General features: G+C 41.6%; 1 protein-coding gene across 10 annotated transcripts in view; it reads left to right on the forward strand.

Moving 5' to 3' along the window:
- PDE5A (phosphodiesterase 5A) overlaps positions 1-16,350 on the forward strand; it is a 79,514-nt gene that overhangs the window by 39,464 nt on the left and 23,700 nt on the right. For all 10 annotated transcript variants that reach the window (XM_053403530.1, XM_053403533.1, XM_053403538.1 and 7 more), the window contains exons 4-8: positions 4,748-4,819; positions 7,796-7,885; positions 9,680-9,817; positions 10,688-10,755; positions 15,801-15,909. In XM_053403530.1, the coding sequence (XP_053259505.1) occupies positions 4,748-4,819; positions 7,796-7,885; positions 9,680-9,817; positions 10,688-10,755; positions 15,801-15,909 (477 nt within the window). The remainder of the gene's footprint in view (positions 1-4,747; positions 4,820-7,795; positions 7,886-9,679; positions 9,818-10,687; positions 10,756-15,800; positions 15,910-16,350) is intronic.

Consider the following 16,350-nt stretch of genomic DNA (forward strand, 5'->3'; position numbering starts at 1 on the left):
CTGTCTGTTCTTTGAGGTATGATATTCTAAAATAAGGACACTTCCGTTAAATTAAAAGATGCCTTGGGAATTGGAGAGCAGCTGTGTGATGGTATAAGATGTCTAAAATGATGGCAGCCTTTGTATGTTGATTTTGTGTGTGTGTTTGGCTATAGTGTGGGGCGGGGGAGGGGTTTGCATTATTGTTGACCACACTTTGTTTTGTTTTGTTTTTGAAGACTTCTTTAAAGTGTGGGACTTGTATGATGATGCCAAGAGTAGTTTACCATTAACTTTAAAAGAGCAAAGTTGGATTTTATGCAGTGCGCCTGACAATGCAACCTTTATTTAAAACGAGCATTTTGAGACCATGCTTGCTAATGGCTAACTTTGCAGCACAATGATCCCACTTGTGTTGCCAGTAGCTTGGAGAGCTTGGTGTGAGAGTGAGTGAAGAAGCCTATAAATCACCATCTAACCCACTGAGATATTGAAAGTGTTTTTCCACCCAGTTTTGCAACTTGGCTATTAGAACTTGGGTGCTTAGTGGGTGAGCACACTTTTCCATATGTGTGCTTTGCAAAAGATCTTCTGTTGAGGTCTGCATTAATAGCCAAAGGCATCATTTCCTGTTTCGTATCCCTTCCAAACAGCGGTGGTCACAAATAATTCTATTTCTGGTGGACTCCAGGCAGCAGCCCCTTGCTACTAATGTGCTAAAGCTGCTAAACTGAATTACAGCCTTCTTTATCTTGTACATCTTTGGTTTCCTGGGGGTGCAAAAAGCTTGTGAGAGGCAACAAATAAACAAATAAAACTTTCCTCTCTCCTACTGGGATGTGGTTAGAAGATCTGAGTTGCTGGGGTGGGAATTCCAGATATTGAGAGCCTCCAGACAGGCCTCAGTGGGAAGTGAAAGCTTGCTCAAGGTTCTGGGTTACTCTCAGACCTTTTTTTCTTTATATAAACGAAACACTTTAAAACCAAGCTCCCCCCACCCTTCCTCTCTCTTTTGTGCAGTGGTGTAGCTGGACTGGACTTTTGTCTGAACTCCAGGGCTCCAAATGGCCTCCCAGAGGGTGCCATGTGATGGTACCAGTGACAAACAGGTCTGGAATCAGACCTAGGCTGGGATCAGCATGCCAAAGCCCCCTGGGATTGATGCAGGTCATAATAGCTTCCTCCTTCCCCTCTCCCCACATTTTAAGGTTAGGTTGGGTTAGTTTTAATATGTACAGCCCGTTTTTCTATTAAAACAACACTCAAAGGTGGCTTACATTGTAACGCAGCAAAAAGTACAATGTGAAATGCAGTAGGTAAAGCTACATATTCAATATCAAGAGCAATAATTTATTCCAGCTGCTGATCATCTTCTGTCCTCAGCAGAGCAGACCTCTCCCCAAAATATCACCCCAAATTACTGTCCTCCCCCACCCCCTATAACAAAAGGGTGCTTATTCCTAAGGTAAATGCATTTTCCATCAGAGAAGTAGAAGCAAACCCCATATTGTTCTCATTGGCAAGATGGTGCCATGACATAACTTACTTTAAACCTGCTACTTGGTCATTCCAGAATGGTAGCAGGCAATGTATTTCCATATAAGATATCATGGTGTATTGTTTCTATCTGTTATTCCCCCTCTCTTTCTAATACAGATTTGCCTTATATTTTCTCTATCTTCATGTTAGTATGGTATATCTACACTAAAATTAATTCAAAATATTAATTAAAACTGCAAAACTGCACATGCTTAGAGTATTGGGGGGGGGAAACAACTGAGGTCAACAAACCTTTTTTAATATATTGCTCTAACATACTATGAATATTAGTGGAGGGGAGAGAAAAGTTTGTTTTGCAGCTTGCAACTGAAGTAGTACAGACAACCTCTAAGGGGTTGGGGTGGGGAAGAAAGAGCATAAGTTGAAGAGTAAATGTTTATTACTTGCCCAGTAATGTTGTTTGAAATGATGAGTTTAACTCTGTTCCAGTTTGTAGTGCACTCTTGGGTTATGCATGGAAGGTTTGTCTGAAGGATTTTGGTTAGGCTTAAATGTCGGTTCGATTCATCTACTTAATTAAGGGATGTGTTTTTAGGTTCATTTCCCACAGTCTGGTCTTGTTCTTACTCATGGTGGTATTATTTGGTCAGTTTTAGGAAGGAATAAAAATCTTACTCATGTATGATGACGCTCCACCAGCCCAAATTATGCATGTTTAGATTTTTCTCACTTTGCTGAATGTTTTTCACAACACCAGAATCCATTTCTGCTGGACAAGAAAGCGTAGATGCTATATATCTGCAGATAACTACCTGGAACTGGTGCTATATTTTACATACATTTCTTACCTGGCTTTCAATCTGGTGTGCCCAATACTGCACCCCCATCGCACCAGTGCCCCAATCTGGGAAGGCAGAAAATCTAGAAGAAAAAGGGAAGAGAAGAGAAGAGAAAGCTCTGATCCCAAACCTCCATTGCCTTGTTGCTATACTCCTTTGTAAGAAAGGCTTTGGGAGTAAACCCTGTGGAAAAATCAGTACCCATTGCCTTTCTTTGGGAGAAGAAAAGGCTGAGGAGTAAACCCTACACAAATCTGGAGTGGAGTCCCTAAGGCGGTTGGGTGGGGCCTTGTACATCTATTTCCGGCAACTCCTGCAGCCGAGCTGGTGCCACATGTATTGATCTGCTTTCCTTTGGACCACAACAGCAAGGCCGGGGTGCGTGTGTCTTGTTTTCTGGGCAGCCCAGGACCTCCATCCACACTGTCCAGGCTTGCACCCCAGAGAGGTCACTTTGGTGCTGCTAATGCAGCAAAAACAACGTGGGAGTCAGCAGTTACGAGTTACCGGTCTCTGCATCCACAGCAGGCGCTGTGATTCTACAGCGGTTTGACTTCACCCCCGGAGGTGCACTCCATTGTCTTTCGAGACAGATGGATGCCGCCAACAACAACAGATATCCCTTCCTCCTCGCCGCCACCCTTCCTCTTTAGAAATTGTTTTCTTCTGTGCCAAACTTTGAAAGGAGGTTAAAAGAGGCAGGAAAATAAGTGAGGTGGGATTGGGCTAATGGTTGCAGAGCTATTTCCCTTTGGAAGAAAGCACTTCAGATTCTGCGTGCAGATAAACCTTTCAAAAAAAGCATCTTGCTATTTTCATTTGCTCTGGACGACAAGTGATACATCAAAAGTTGCTCATCTGACTCAATTACCTCTCTGCAGGAGGTCCCAAGAAGATCAGATATAAGTGTATTAATGGAGCACTCCCTTTGAAACTTTCCATTAATGCTCATGGAATTGTGGCTGTTAACATCAGGAAGCTCTGAAATCCAGCAGAGCTATTATATGTACACAAAAAGCAGCTAGGCATTTCAAGTCACTTGAAATTAAACAGTTACTTAGAAACTCCAAAGACAACACACACAGAGAGAAAAAGCATGCTTTCTCCATCTGAACTAAATGAACTTAAGGAGCTTTGAACATGAACTCCTCTTTTCACCATCTGAATCAAGGAGAATACGCTACGTATGTCACTGGCAAGCTGTAGGCAAGCCCTTAACTTGTGAGGATGTGGTAGGCAAAAAGAATAGCATTGCTTTTATTGTAAATTCTGCCTCTTTGTCTGTGTCTTATTTTATTTATTCTATATTATATCATATCATATTGTGTTATAATAGTCTATTATATCATTATCATTATATATTCAATTAGAACTTTGTATTAATTTTATGTAAAGTGCCTTGCATAATTTTGTTTAAAGGTTTGATATAAATAAATAATAACATTTAAAACCAGGTTCTGGGGAATCTGAGGCTTGGATGAGCCACAGTGCTTAATAACCTGCCAATGCCTGTTGCGCAGCCCCACCCCCCTCCCAAAGATTGCCTACAAGCTGGAAAAGATCCTTCCACCTACATAGTAGGGTTGCGCATCCTGAACAGAATGTGGCCGATTCAACATTTAACCAGAACAAGTTCAGATGCAGGGCAGGTTCAGATGCAGGGCATCACTGAAGATGCAGAGATGAGCAGAAAATTCTTTATTCAGGAAAACAGCATACAAGCAGAGAGGTCTCAGGCAGAATCAGTCCCTATAATGGAGCATCTATCCCCTCCTTCTTTGCTTCATCAGCTGAGTTTGAGCTGCTTTCCACACCTGGCTCCTCTTGCTCACTAAAGCCTGTTGCTTCTTCAACATCCAACCATTCCTCCCCTCCCCTCCCCCTCTGATCTGTCCATGTCTCACCACCACTCCTCTGGCTCTCAGGCTTCCCTAGGGGGGATCCCAGGCTGGTGCCTCCCACCACTCCTCCTCATCCAGCCAGTTCTTGACATCAGGCAGCCCCTGGTTCACTGGGGTGTGGCCCACCTGGAGTGATTCGGGGCTGTCAAAAAGGGGCTGTCACTTGGTAGGGGCAGGAGCCGAAAACAGTGAAGGCTGAGATTCCTGCCTTCCTTGTTTCCTTCTCTACCACCCTCATCTCGTTGCCATTGACAACATGTGGTACATAGCGTTGGATTTGGAGAATTAAAATACATTTTGGGGTCTTCTTGCCACCTGTTTTGTCAAAGTTTCTGACATGGAGAAATCATAGTACCAATCAAGTTGAGATGTTAAATACACATTTTCATTTAAAATGTACATTTATTTAAAAAGAAGAAGAAGAAGTTAGTACATTGCAGCTACTTGATATCTAATGTTCACTTCTACATGACTTGCAGTCAAAACCCTATGGAATTAACTAATATTTCTATATTTTATTTTCATCAGGTGGTTGGTGTGGCACAAGCAATCAACAAGAAGTCTGGTGGTGGAGGAATATTCACTGAGCAAGATGAGAAGGTATAAATGATTAGCTTCTCTTCACTTTCCATGACAGCAAAGCTACTTCAAGTGCCTCCACCATCTGAGGTGGGGCAGGTAGCTTCTAGAGAAAGGGCCAACTAGGTGGTGGCACCCTGGCTGTGGAGTGCTTCCCCCAGGAAGGCTCACCTGGTGCCTGCTTTAGTGTCATTTAAGCACCATGCTGAAAAAAGTTGGTTTTGGAAAATTCTGCTGGCCATTAGTACCACCTGGATTCTTTTGACTTACCTGCTGTCAGACTAAGTGGCTCCTAGTTTATTCTGAATTTTGTAATTTGGTTGTCTTTTTATTTTTGCACATTTCTTTGCTATTAAGGATGAAAAGCAGTGCATATATGTTTTTCTTTAAAACAGTTTTCTTGTAAGATTAATATTCTGTAAGCTACTTGGAAACTTGTTAGAAAGTGGAGAATCACCTAATGAAACAATAAATAAACAGAGTAACATGAACTAATTAATATTTCTTTCAGTGACCATGTGAACAGCACAATTGTAAACCACTTTTCTACTGACAACAGTGTGGGAGTAAAATAATGCAGTTTGGAAGCATTCAGACATTCGGAAATTATATTCAAAAGAAGTACACCACTCATATATATTCTAATGTGAGTGGTCTATACATTAAAACAAAATAAATAAGCATTCTGTGTAACAGAGCTTAGAAATTCAACAATTTCATTCAAATACAGACTCATAGAAGTTGTTGGTATACACAGATAATTTAATTTCCTCTCTGTTTACATGAGTTTATTCTGGATTGTTTAGTCTGCTTGAACATAGTACTAGAGCCTCAAAGTATTGGGATTCATCCAATGAAGACAAAAGTCAGTGTTTCTTCACATGTCGCATAGTTAAAACTCTAGAATACACTTCCCCAAAATGTAGTGATGGCCGTCAGCCCAGATAATGTTAAAGGGGGATAAGACAAATTCATGAAGGATAAAGGCTGTCAGTAGCTTTGTTATGCCTCTGAAAACCCATTGCTTGGAAACAACAGCAGGAGTACCATTTTACACATGTCCAATTGATGCGCGACCGCCGCCACGTAGGTCCTTTTGCATCTGGAAGAGAGTTCAATGGGGGCGTAACAGAGCAGATTATGTCCACTCCACTGACGTGCACGGGGGCAAGGAACAGAACTCCCCCACAAAATGGCTGCTTCCCGTTATGTTATTGCTCTCATGTCCAGCTTGTGGGCTTCCCAGAAGCATCTGGTTGGTTGGTCAGTGTGAGGAAACGATGCTAGGTTTGCTAGGCCTTCCTATAATCCAGGGGTAGTCAACTTTTTTATACCTACCTAATGCATCCTTCTTGATGGTAAAATTTCCTTTCTGCCCACCAGTGCTCGATGGAAGGAGGATTCAGCTTGTGCCATAGAACCCCCTACCGCCCACCTAGAATCCTGAAACGCCCACTAGTGAGCAGTAGGGACCAGGTTAACAACCCCTGCTCTAATCCACCAGGGCTCTTTTTATGTTCTTAATAGAAATCACTCATTTATGAGCTTCTTATTCTTCTTATTTATTGAATTTGTATTCATTTGTAAATCTCAGGGCAGTTTCTATGATGAACTATGATTGTACCATCATTATATCTATTCACTGTTAAATCCTCCAATACTTCCCCAATCCAACTCCCCCAGATGCAGTTGGACTACAACTTCCATCATCCCAAGTGCTGGCTGGAGCTGTTGGAAGTTGTAGTCCATAATATTGAGAGAGGACCAGTTTGGGAAAAGTTGCTCTATGCTACTAGCTGACAAACATTGGCAATAGCAGGATAAGAATTCATTCATCCTGTCTAAATGGAATGTGTGATGAACATCTGCAGGACATCAGAAGTAATATACTTCCTAAACAAAAATGGCTCACAAGTTTGCTATGTAAGCAAAATTTGATTCCTACTTTTAAAACACATAATTTATTGTATGATAGGTGGCTATACCATGTGTTCAGTATTTAAGGCTGACGTAACTTTTGGTGTGTGTGGTTCCCCAGAACTACTTATTATGGAATACTTTTATCATGAGAAAATAGAGATAAATATTGCATGGGTTGTTCTCAAGAATGCACTTATTCATGAATAAATACCTTGATGTCACTGATACTTCTTAAGTAAGCTGTGGTTAGAAGCGAGACACATGTTTCCAAAACAAATGCAGAACTCCTGGCAACTGCTGACTAGCAGAACAATTTTATGTATAATTGTCAAAAAATAATCTCAGACACTCTTTGATAGCATCTGTAGATTGTTTTTATTATTGCTCAGGGAAGGAGACTCTTTCTTTTATTTGCTTTGGACCAAGTTGATGAGGGTCTCTGTAAGACATTGTACACTTAATATTGCACATAAGACATTCCATTGTCCAACTCTGGTTTTGTGTTTGCAAGAATTGACCACAAATCTTTACCACTGGGGATATGGTCACAGGTAGAATTGGGTATTTTCGGACAGTATATAAACAACACTCATTGCTACTAAAGCAGGTTTCTTGGGAACAGAAAATAACAACTCTTCATGCCATATCCAAGTAATTGGAGTGCTGTTAGTAACAAGAAAACACAAGAGCATTTCAAAATGTAAATAACTGTTTGGGGAATCTGATATATAGGCCTGTACATGTTGTTCCTTCTTTGGGATTGTTGGCAGATACTGAAGATAAATGGCAAAGAGCAGAGAAGTAATCTCACACTGGTTAGGATTGCCAATGTGTTTTATGTAAATGTTAAGAGTCAATATAAACCAATAGAGAGGAAAGCACCTAGAGCAAGCGAGACAATTTTCTGTCCCATTTGAAACCTCCCCTCTCTGCTTTTGTGTTAGTAGAATTTAGCCCAATACTTTCTGGTCCTTATCTATACTGTATTGTGCTTTTACAGCGATTAGTTGACTATCTCCCAGCCATCTCAATACTCAGCCTGCCAATTCAATTAACTTAGTATTATCTGGTTTTTAGGATTTTGCTGCATACCTGGCTTTTTGTGGAATTGTTCTTCACAATGCTCAGCTGTATGAGACATCCCTGCTGGAAAACAGACGCAACCAGGTGAGCCTAAAAAGTCACTATCCCATATATCTATCATCTATCAATCAATCAATCAATCATCTATCTATCTATCTATCTATCTATCATCTATCTATCTATCTATCTATATCGATCATCTATCTATCTATCATCTGTCTATCTATCTATCGATCATCTATCTATCATCTATCATCTCTTGCATAGTGTATGGCTTGGAGTTGTGGGCAGAATCAGTGTGGGAGCCTGTCCATGTGGCCTTGATTTGGCTCGCATAGTCTTGGGCTTTCCAAGGCCTCTATTTGCTTTATATCCCATCTTTTCTTCCACAGAGCACAAGGTGGCATACATGGGTCTCCAGCTCCCCATTCAATCCCCACAACAACCCTGTGTGTTAGGTTGGGCTGAAAGGTAGTGACTGGCCTAAGGTGAACTTCATGACTTCATGGGGATTTGAACCCTGGTCTCCCAGGTCCTTGTCTGACACTGACCACTCTACCAGACTGGCTCCCTGCTACTTCAGATTGCTGGAGACATTAGGATTGAACCTGGGATTTTGTGCATGCAGAGCATGTTCTCCCCCCACTGAGCCACAGGCCTTATATGAACATGTAGATTGTACCTAGCATACAAATACCTCGATGGGCAGTGGTGAGATGTAACTAAAGAAATAGAGAGTTGAGAGGTTTCAAATGCTTGGAGGGAAAGTAGAAAAGAAAGGAAGGTAAATTCAGAGCATCTGCCCCCCCCCAATTTTCCTGACGTTGGAGTGAGTTGGAGCCTGAACAAGCCCTGATCCTGCGTCTTCTGTAAACTCACTCAGACTCTGAGGCTCCTCCACATGTATTAATAGGGTGTTTACTGTATCTGGTGAATCAGAGTTGGTCTCTCTCAGTATGTTTCTAAGGGTGTGTCCTCTAGCCATGTGCTTTGTTGGAGGGTTATTTATATTCCACCACTGTTTACGGAGGGAAGTATCTAGGCCCACCTCTGGCAGTGTGGAAAAAAAATCAGTACGAATAAAATAGGCAGACAGTGCTCCTAAGCTTGCCAGTGGGATGGGATTTCAAAATTGCTTGGAAAAGGGGTGTAAACATCTCAGCCCAGCTCCATAATGCGGCACTGCATGGTTGATGTTTTTTTCAAACAGGGTCCTAGTTTGCCAAATTGAGAATTCCACTCCACATACACACCCACCCACTGCAAAGCTTACAGTGGGGCATTGTGGGAGAAATCAAGGTTGTGTTGACACGATGAGCCAAAACATCCAAAGACGCGAGTCCCCACTGGGTTAAGAATGTACCCGACCCAAAATTTCTATTGCAGAAGATGGATGAATGATGTCTCTGTCTTGAGTAGACAGGAAGTAGAAAGCATGGGTAAGCCAAGTAGCTAATTTGAAAACTTTTTAATGTTAAATATTTGTTGGTTTAACCAAAGGATATCACCAAAAGAAAAGGCAGGGAAAACTATAAAAGATCTAGGTAAAAAAAGGAGAAATCTGTGGGATGAAACATTTCCTCAGTTATGCACCATTATTAATTATGTGGTTCTGTTATGTCTTGGGTTCTGCTATGATTGTCTTCCAACAAGGTTCCTGATAAGGGGTTTTGTGTGAATGAAAAATGCTTATGATTCTTTGATTTAAAAAGATATAAAAATAGATGATCGGCATCATGTGTTGTTTGGTCCTGAGACTTTCATCTCCATTAAAAAAGGGGGGGGATCTCACTTCATAATTATTAAATTTGTGTCTGCCTTGCTTTCCATCAAAAATTTGTCAGCATTAATATATCTTTCTTTTCTTTTCCCTTGTAGGTTCTCCTCGATCTTGCCAGCTTAATATTTGAAGAGCAGCAATCTTTAGAAGTGATTTTGAAGAAGATAGCTGCCACCATAATCACCTTTATGCAGGTGCAGAAGTGCACCATTTTCATAGTGGACGAAGACAGCTCGGTAAGAACAGAATCTGACTCCTTTTCGAGGAAAGAAGATTCTTAGGCATCCCTTAGATGCCTTAGAGCCAGCACTCAGCACTGGAAGCCTATCTTTTGCAATTGCGTTCAATGACCATATGCATACAAGGAACAACAATGGACTAGATCCCTGGATTGCAGCCACTGAAAGAGCAGAGTGCAGTGGTTGTTGTGCACCCTGCATTGATGTCCTGCCTTGCATTTTTAATTTTTTTAATCTGTCTCCCATGTTTTCATAGTGACTGAGAACAAAAATAACAACAATAGCACACATACAATAAATCGATAAAACATAAAATCAGCACAACACATTTAAAGAAGGAACAGATTAAAAGGCCTGTGAACATAAAAAGGGTGTTTGCTTAATGCTGAAATGGCATCAAGGGTGCAGGCACCTGAGGAGAGCATTCCATGGTTGGGGTGCCACCTAGCTCGTCTCACCTGGTGAGGACACCTGGAGAAGGGACTCAGAAGATGCTCTTTGGGTGTAGAGAAGAGCATATGGTCCCAGATTACAACCCATGAAGAAATTTAAGGCAGTCACATAAGAAAATGGCTATATTATCTTCAGTATTTGAGACAGTATGCCTCTGAATATCAGTTGCTGGAAGCATCTGCCTATTGCCTTCCCATGGACATCTGGTTGGCCACTGTGAGAACAGAATGCTGGACTAGATGAGCCTTTGGTCTGATCCAACTGGGCTTTTATGTTCTTATGCCTAGTAACACGGTACCATGAGACAGAAGCAACTTGCTGCTGTCCTTGAATAAATTACTTAATTGAGGGCTATGAAATACAGATAATTCCATTTATACATACTAACTAAGCTGAAACTGTTCTCATTTTTAGGATCCATTTTCCAGCGTCTTTCACATGGAATCAGAGGAATTAGAAAATTCAAGTGAGACCCACAAAAGGTAAAAATGGATCTCAAATTACCACTGCCTCAGACACATGGGCAAGACAGAAAATGCAGTGCTTTCTGCTTTCATATTGCCAGAAACATTATCTACACAAAGCCGCAGATATGAAATAATGTACAAGAATACACCTCTTGTGCATTCCGCTAATTTCAGAGGAGCTTGTGCAGAAGATATCCCCTGAGAGTTGCACTCCTCTTTGCTCAGAAATTCAGCACTTACCAGACAGAACGGCTGTACATGTTCAGTATACTTTTCTTTTTAAAAGCTCCTTTGTTGCTTTACAAAAGGGGTTGGAAATTAGTGGCTCCATTCTACTTCTGGTGGGTGCATAGACAAAGTCCACCATGAGGAGAGTGGGATAGAGGAGATATGAAAGAGGCTACTTGCCTTCATGAGTGAGCGAGAGGAGAAGGGATCCTGTCAAGATGAAGATGGTTCATCATTTTGTTGGCTTATCTTCCCCTCTTAGTGCTGCAGTGTATTTGCCATGCAAGTTCCCACCATTGGTTGCATGATATAGTGCTAAACTAGATGCAGAGATGGTGAATTGCAAACAACAGGTAGAAGGGATTTCCTGCAGCAGTCACTCCCAAAAGAGTTATTTAGAGCAGGGTTGGCTAACCTGTGGCCCTCTAGAAGTTGTTGGACTACAACGCGCATCATCCCTGACTACTGACCATGCTGGCTGGGGCAAACATGAATTGGAGTTCAACAACATTTAGAGGGCTTTAAGTTACTCATCCAGCCCTGGTGAAAGCTCATGCTGCTGCTGCTGCTGGTGCTCAGACTGTGCTTGGACTAATGGGGATTGTCTGTGTGCCACATCTGAGGGTCAGGTGGGTCAAATCTACACACTGAGTGTCCTCATAATGTCAGCCTGGAAGCAATAAAACAGGCATGTCCAACAGGTAGATTGTGGGGGTGTCCAAGGTAGATCATGGCATGAAGTTTAATGATGGCCTTTGGCCAAACCTGCCCCCCCCCCAAAAAACGCTCAACAACTTCTGTAAACTGCCCCCCCAAAAAAGTTCAACCCTCCTCTAAAAAAAAGCTCAACAGCTTCTGGCAATGACAGTGGGTAGATCACAGTCTTTTTATACTGTGAGTAGATCACAGTCTCTTGGGAGTTGGACATGCCTGCAATACAAGAAACAACAGACCTATGGAAAGACACGCCAAACATTTTGAAAGTTTAATTCAACTCAGCCTTTATTAAAAGCTTTTATCCAACCCATGTGGTCAAAATGTTGACCTATTTTCACTACTGAAATTGATTTAATTCTGCTGATGTTCCTGGGACTTGGGCTGCTATTCCAAGCATCCTTCCCTTGGCAATTTCCTTCAAAATCAATGGGCCTGTCACTTAATTCTGTAGATTAGAACGAAGATGCGTGCCAGCTAGATTGAGTAGTATGTGACATAGAAATTCATCTTACAGAGAGGGTTACAGACCACAGCTTTCTAGAAGGGCACAATAGCCAAGTCATCACATTTGCCTAATAAAATACATGCAGAGCTCTTAACTAGGAATCTTGGCACAGAATCTTTGCAGATGCTGCACTAAACAAGGTGGTCCAAGCGGAAAACAGCCCCTAATGCCAGGCTTTTGAAGAACAAGGCATAGTCTCTGGCAAGTTTGTTCGGAGATGTTTTGAAATTGTTTGTAAACACATTTTCAAATGTATCTCCTTAACCACAAAGGACCCCCAAAAGCTTCACTTCTAGAGCACAAGGGGCTCTTTCCACTCACCCACTGTACAGCATTATGCATGACTCTTCAAATTGCATGAATTTAAAACAGAAGGTGATTGGGTCAATGCAAAAGTCTTCAGAGTATGTACAGAGAAAGATGTGAGTCTTCAGCAAAGAGAGTGGCAACAGTGGAAGGGGAGGGAATATAACATAATTACTACTCGGGAAAGATTTATTTTGTATCTTATTGGAAGAAGGAAATGTTATATCACAGTACAGCAAATGCAATGCAAGACATGTGCATTCAGCTCTGAAAAGCATCTTTTAACATGAACTTTCAAAAGTGTTGAGAACATTCATAAGGGTTCCATCTGCTCTGTGTTATTTGTGAAGCAAATTTGTTTTTGTTTTACAAACATGCCAAAATTCCAAGTGCAAATGATTAAATCTGATTTTAGAAACACCTCTCTCTTCTTGCATGCTTTTCATTCTTCAACATTAGTTCCCTTATATTTTTTACCTTTGATATACATTATGTTTGATGCTTTTTAAAAAACCTGTTGCACCTCATTAGCTTTCTGTTGTATTCCTTGGAACATCCTTCATTGATTGCTCAAGACATGCCATCCACTGTCCATGCTGTATCTCTTCTTTTTCTTTTGAAACATGGACTGCATGGGTAATCTCTTTTTGATATTGCTGCTAGCATAGAGTAGCCTTCCCTAAAGTAGTTTTTTACTCCAGCTTCCAGCAGCCCCAACTAGCATGGCCAGTAGTCAAAGATGACAGAAGCTGTAGTCCAGCAACACCTTGAGGGCAGACATCTTGTGGAAGTCTAGGGACGTATTAGAGAATTAAATGGTGAATGGTTGTAATAGGTGAATGGATGTAATGATAGCCCCAGAATAGTTTAGAGAAGCAGATATATGGAGAGCTCCAGTTGCTATTATCTGGGTGTGTGATTCCCACTTACAACAATTTAAAAAATCTGCCCTGAGGGGAAAAGCAGTTTATCTAAGGCATGTATGCATTGCTTTCCTAGTGCCATTTATTGTGTATCAGTTTTGAGCTTTTTAGTGGAGATGCAATTCCACTATGAATTTCCACTATGTATTTAATAAATTAAATATAATGAAAATAAGCCTTTCTAAAATAAAATGTACATACTAGCCAATACTGGTTTTTCATTCAGTTGTCAATATGAAAAAATGAAAAAGCAGAAGAGGTTTAAGCAGCACATCTGAAAGCAGCTGCTCCCTCACACTCTGCTCATGTGCACTTTGTTTACATGGTTCGGTTCAGGTTAACAATAGGCTTTTCTTGAACTAAAGCCCAAGAGCCACAGTCTTTAGGGTCAATGGAAAGACAATACCTGGATCCTTTGGCAGGGAGATTTATTTGAAGGACAGTGTTCAGAGATGGATTAACAGTGGGACTGAAAGACAAATAAAAAACCCCAGATAAATCCAGCTCTGGTTGGATGCCTTTTTATTGACAATCCAGGATGTTACTTAAGCAAATTACTGGACAAAGACACGTTGAGTGTGTGCTGGAGAAAGCGTTATGGCTACAAAAAAATCTCAGATTTCAAGTGTGGTATTTGAGTGTCCAAAGCTGCCTTGGGAACTTAACTTCATCTCTAGCGTACAAAAGCATGCATTAAACTTGCTTTGTTGAACATTAATGTTGATCATTAGATGTCATGATTGACAAAGTCCCTAGTGAGGTTTTCAATGCCCTATCGACTGAGTTTCAGTTTTTGCAGGTTGATGACATTGATGGGGTGCTTGTGAGTATGTGCCTAACAATACACCCTTCAGATCCTTACCCTACGTGGCTGATTAAAGCTGTTGTGGGGTTGGGGATGATTGGGTGGGTTCAGGTTGTGGTGAACACATCTCTGTGGAGGGCAGTGTGCTGGCCACCTGAAGGAGACAATAGTATGGCCACTTCTGAAAAAAACCCATACTGGACCCAATGGTATTTAACAACTACTACCCTGTTGCACATACAGTTGTACCTCCACTTACGTATCCCTCTGGTTATGTAAACTTCAGGATATGTAAGCGGCAAACCCGGAAGTATATTTCCAGGTTTTTGCCGCGCGTGCATGTGCAGAAGCGCTCTACCACCATGCGCGCATGCGCAGAAGCAGTCTCTCTGGTTGCAAAAAGCTCAGGATCTGGGTGGACCTGCGGAATGGATCCCATCCACAACCAGAGGTACCATTGTACCCTCTTTTGGGGCATAGTACATGAGAGGGTCATGGTCAAGCAGCTACTGGTGTTCCTGGAGGAAACTGATTATTCAAACCCATTCCAATCTGGTTCAGACCTGAATTTACAAACAAGTGGTACATAAATTATATGAAAATAAATAAAACAATTCAGAGTTTTTGAGCAAGGTGTCATCAGTATTCTGATGATGCCCAACTCTGGTTCTCTGTGACATCTGGTTGGCCTAGTGTCTGGATGCAGTGGTAGGCTAGATACGGCCTGAATTCTACCAATGTGGAGGGTCTGTGGGTGACTGGTTTCTAAGTCTGGGAAGTGGGTAAGCTGCCTGCCCTCAATGCATTCACACTCTCTTTGAAGAAGCATGTGTGCAGTTAGGGGATGCTCCTGGAGGCTCAGGTGTCCTTGGTGACTAGGAGCGCCTTTTACTAACTTGATAAGACAGCTGTGGCCACTCCTGGACTGGAGCTTGACCACAATAGTCCATGTGTTGGTAACCTCACAGTTGGATTACTGCAATTCACTCTATGCAGGGCTTCCCTTGGGGTTTTTCTGCAAGCTTCCGCTAGTGCAGAATGTGACAGCTAGGTTGCTTGTGGGGGCAAACTGCTGCCAGAATGGAACAGCTTGCTTGCTTGCACTGGCTGCCATCTGTTACCAGGCCAGCTCCAATGTGTTGGTACTAGCATATAAGGCCATATACAGCTCAGAACCAGATTACTTGAGAAACTGCCTTATTCCTTATATACCTAGCAGATCCCTGCAGTCTGTGAAAGCTCATTCTGCAGTAACTGGAAGCAGGGCTTTTCGTACTGTGCTGCTCCTGTTCTGTGGAATAACACCCTTGTTGAAATAATGACAGGCACCCACTTTCCAGAAACAAATAAAGACATTTTTGTTCCAATACATTTTCCCAGCTGGATAAATGGGTCTTTGCTATTTTGTATTGTTTTAGTTTTGCTTCAAACGTATCAGTTGGTTTTTGATTTGTTTTTTGGCTGTTTTTATTGTACATCACATTGAGATGATTATGTAGATGTTGATCAATAACTGAATAATAACAATGAGGAGGGTGGTGCAGAGAAATTACTCTGTTTCTTCTTGCTCCAACAGAAACTATGATACAAACCAGATTAATTATATGTATGCTCAATACGTGAAGAATACCATGGAGCCTCTTAACATTTCAGATATTCGCCAAGACAAAAGATTTCCTTGGACAGTAAGTAAATGTAAATCTAGATTTTGACCTTACCAATGGAAAATGCAGGGCTTTTTGTGCATGCAGTTCAGTTACGGGAGATCTTGTGTGATGCCCCTCTAGGGTCATTCTTGCATTAAAAGGCCTTGAATAGTTTCAAGAGGCATAATCACATTAGCCCTCAACACCTGCTTCAGTCCCCACTCTGCAGATGTCTACGTCTTTCATGGGACCATACCTGTCTAGGCAATTGCTCTCTGTCTGGCCCATTTTCTACCATTTTGTACCTGGTCCAGGAAGGCAAAGTTCTGATATGATTTCAGTTACAAAGACTACTGCTCACTGATGAGTTCAGGACAGATCACTTATGCACTGATTTGCTGTGTGGTGGATCATGGACTAGACTTTTTGATAGCTATCCTTTGAATTGTTTAATGGATTGTTGTTTTTCAATAGATTGGC

The sequence above is a fragment of the Podarcis raffonei genome, chromosome 9 (assembly GCF_027172205.1).
Source record: "Podarcis raffonei isolate rPodRaf1 chromosome 9, rPodRaf1.pri, whole genome shotgun sequence".
In the NCBI taxonomy this organism is placed as follows: Eukaryota; Metazoa; Chordata; class Lepidosauria; order Squamata; family Lacertidae; genus Podarcis; species Podarcis raffonei.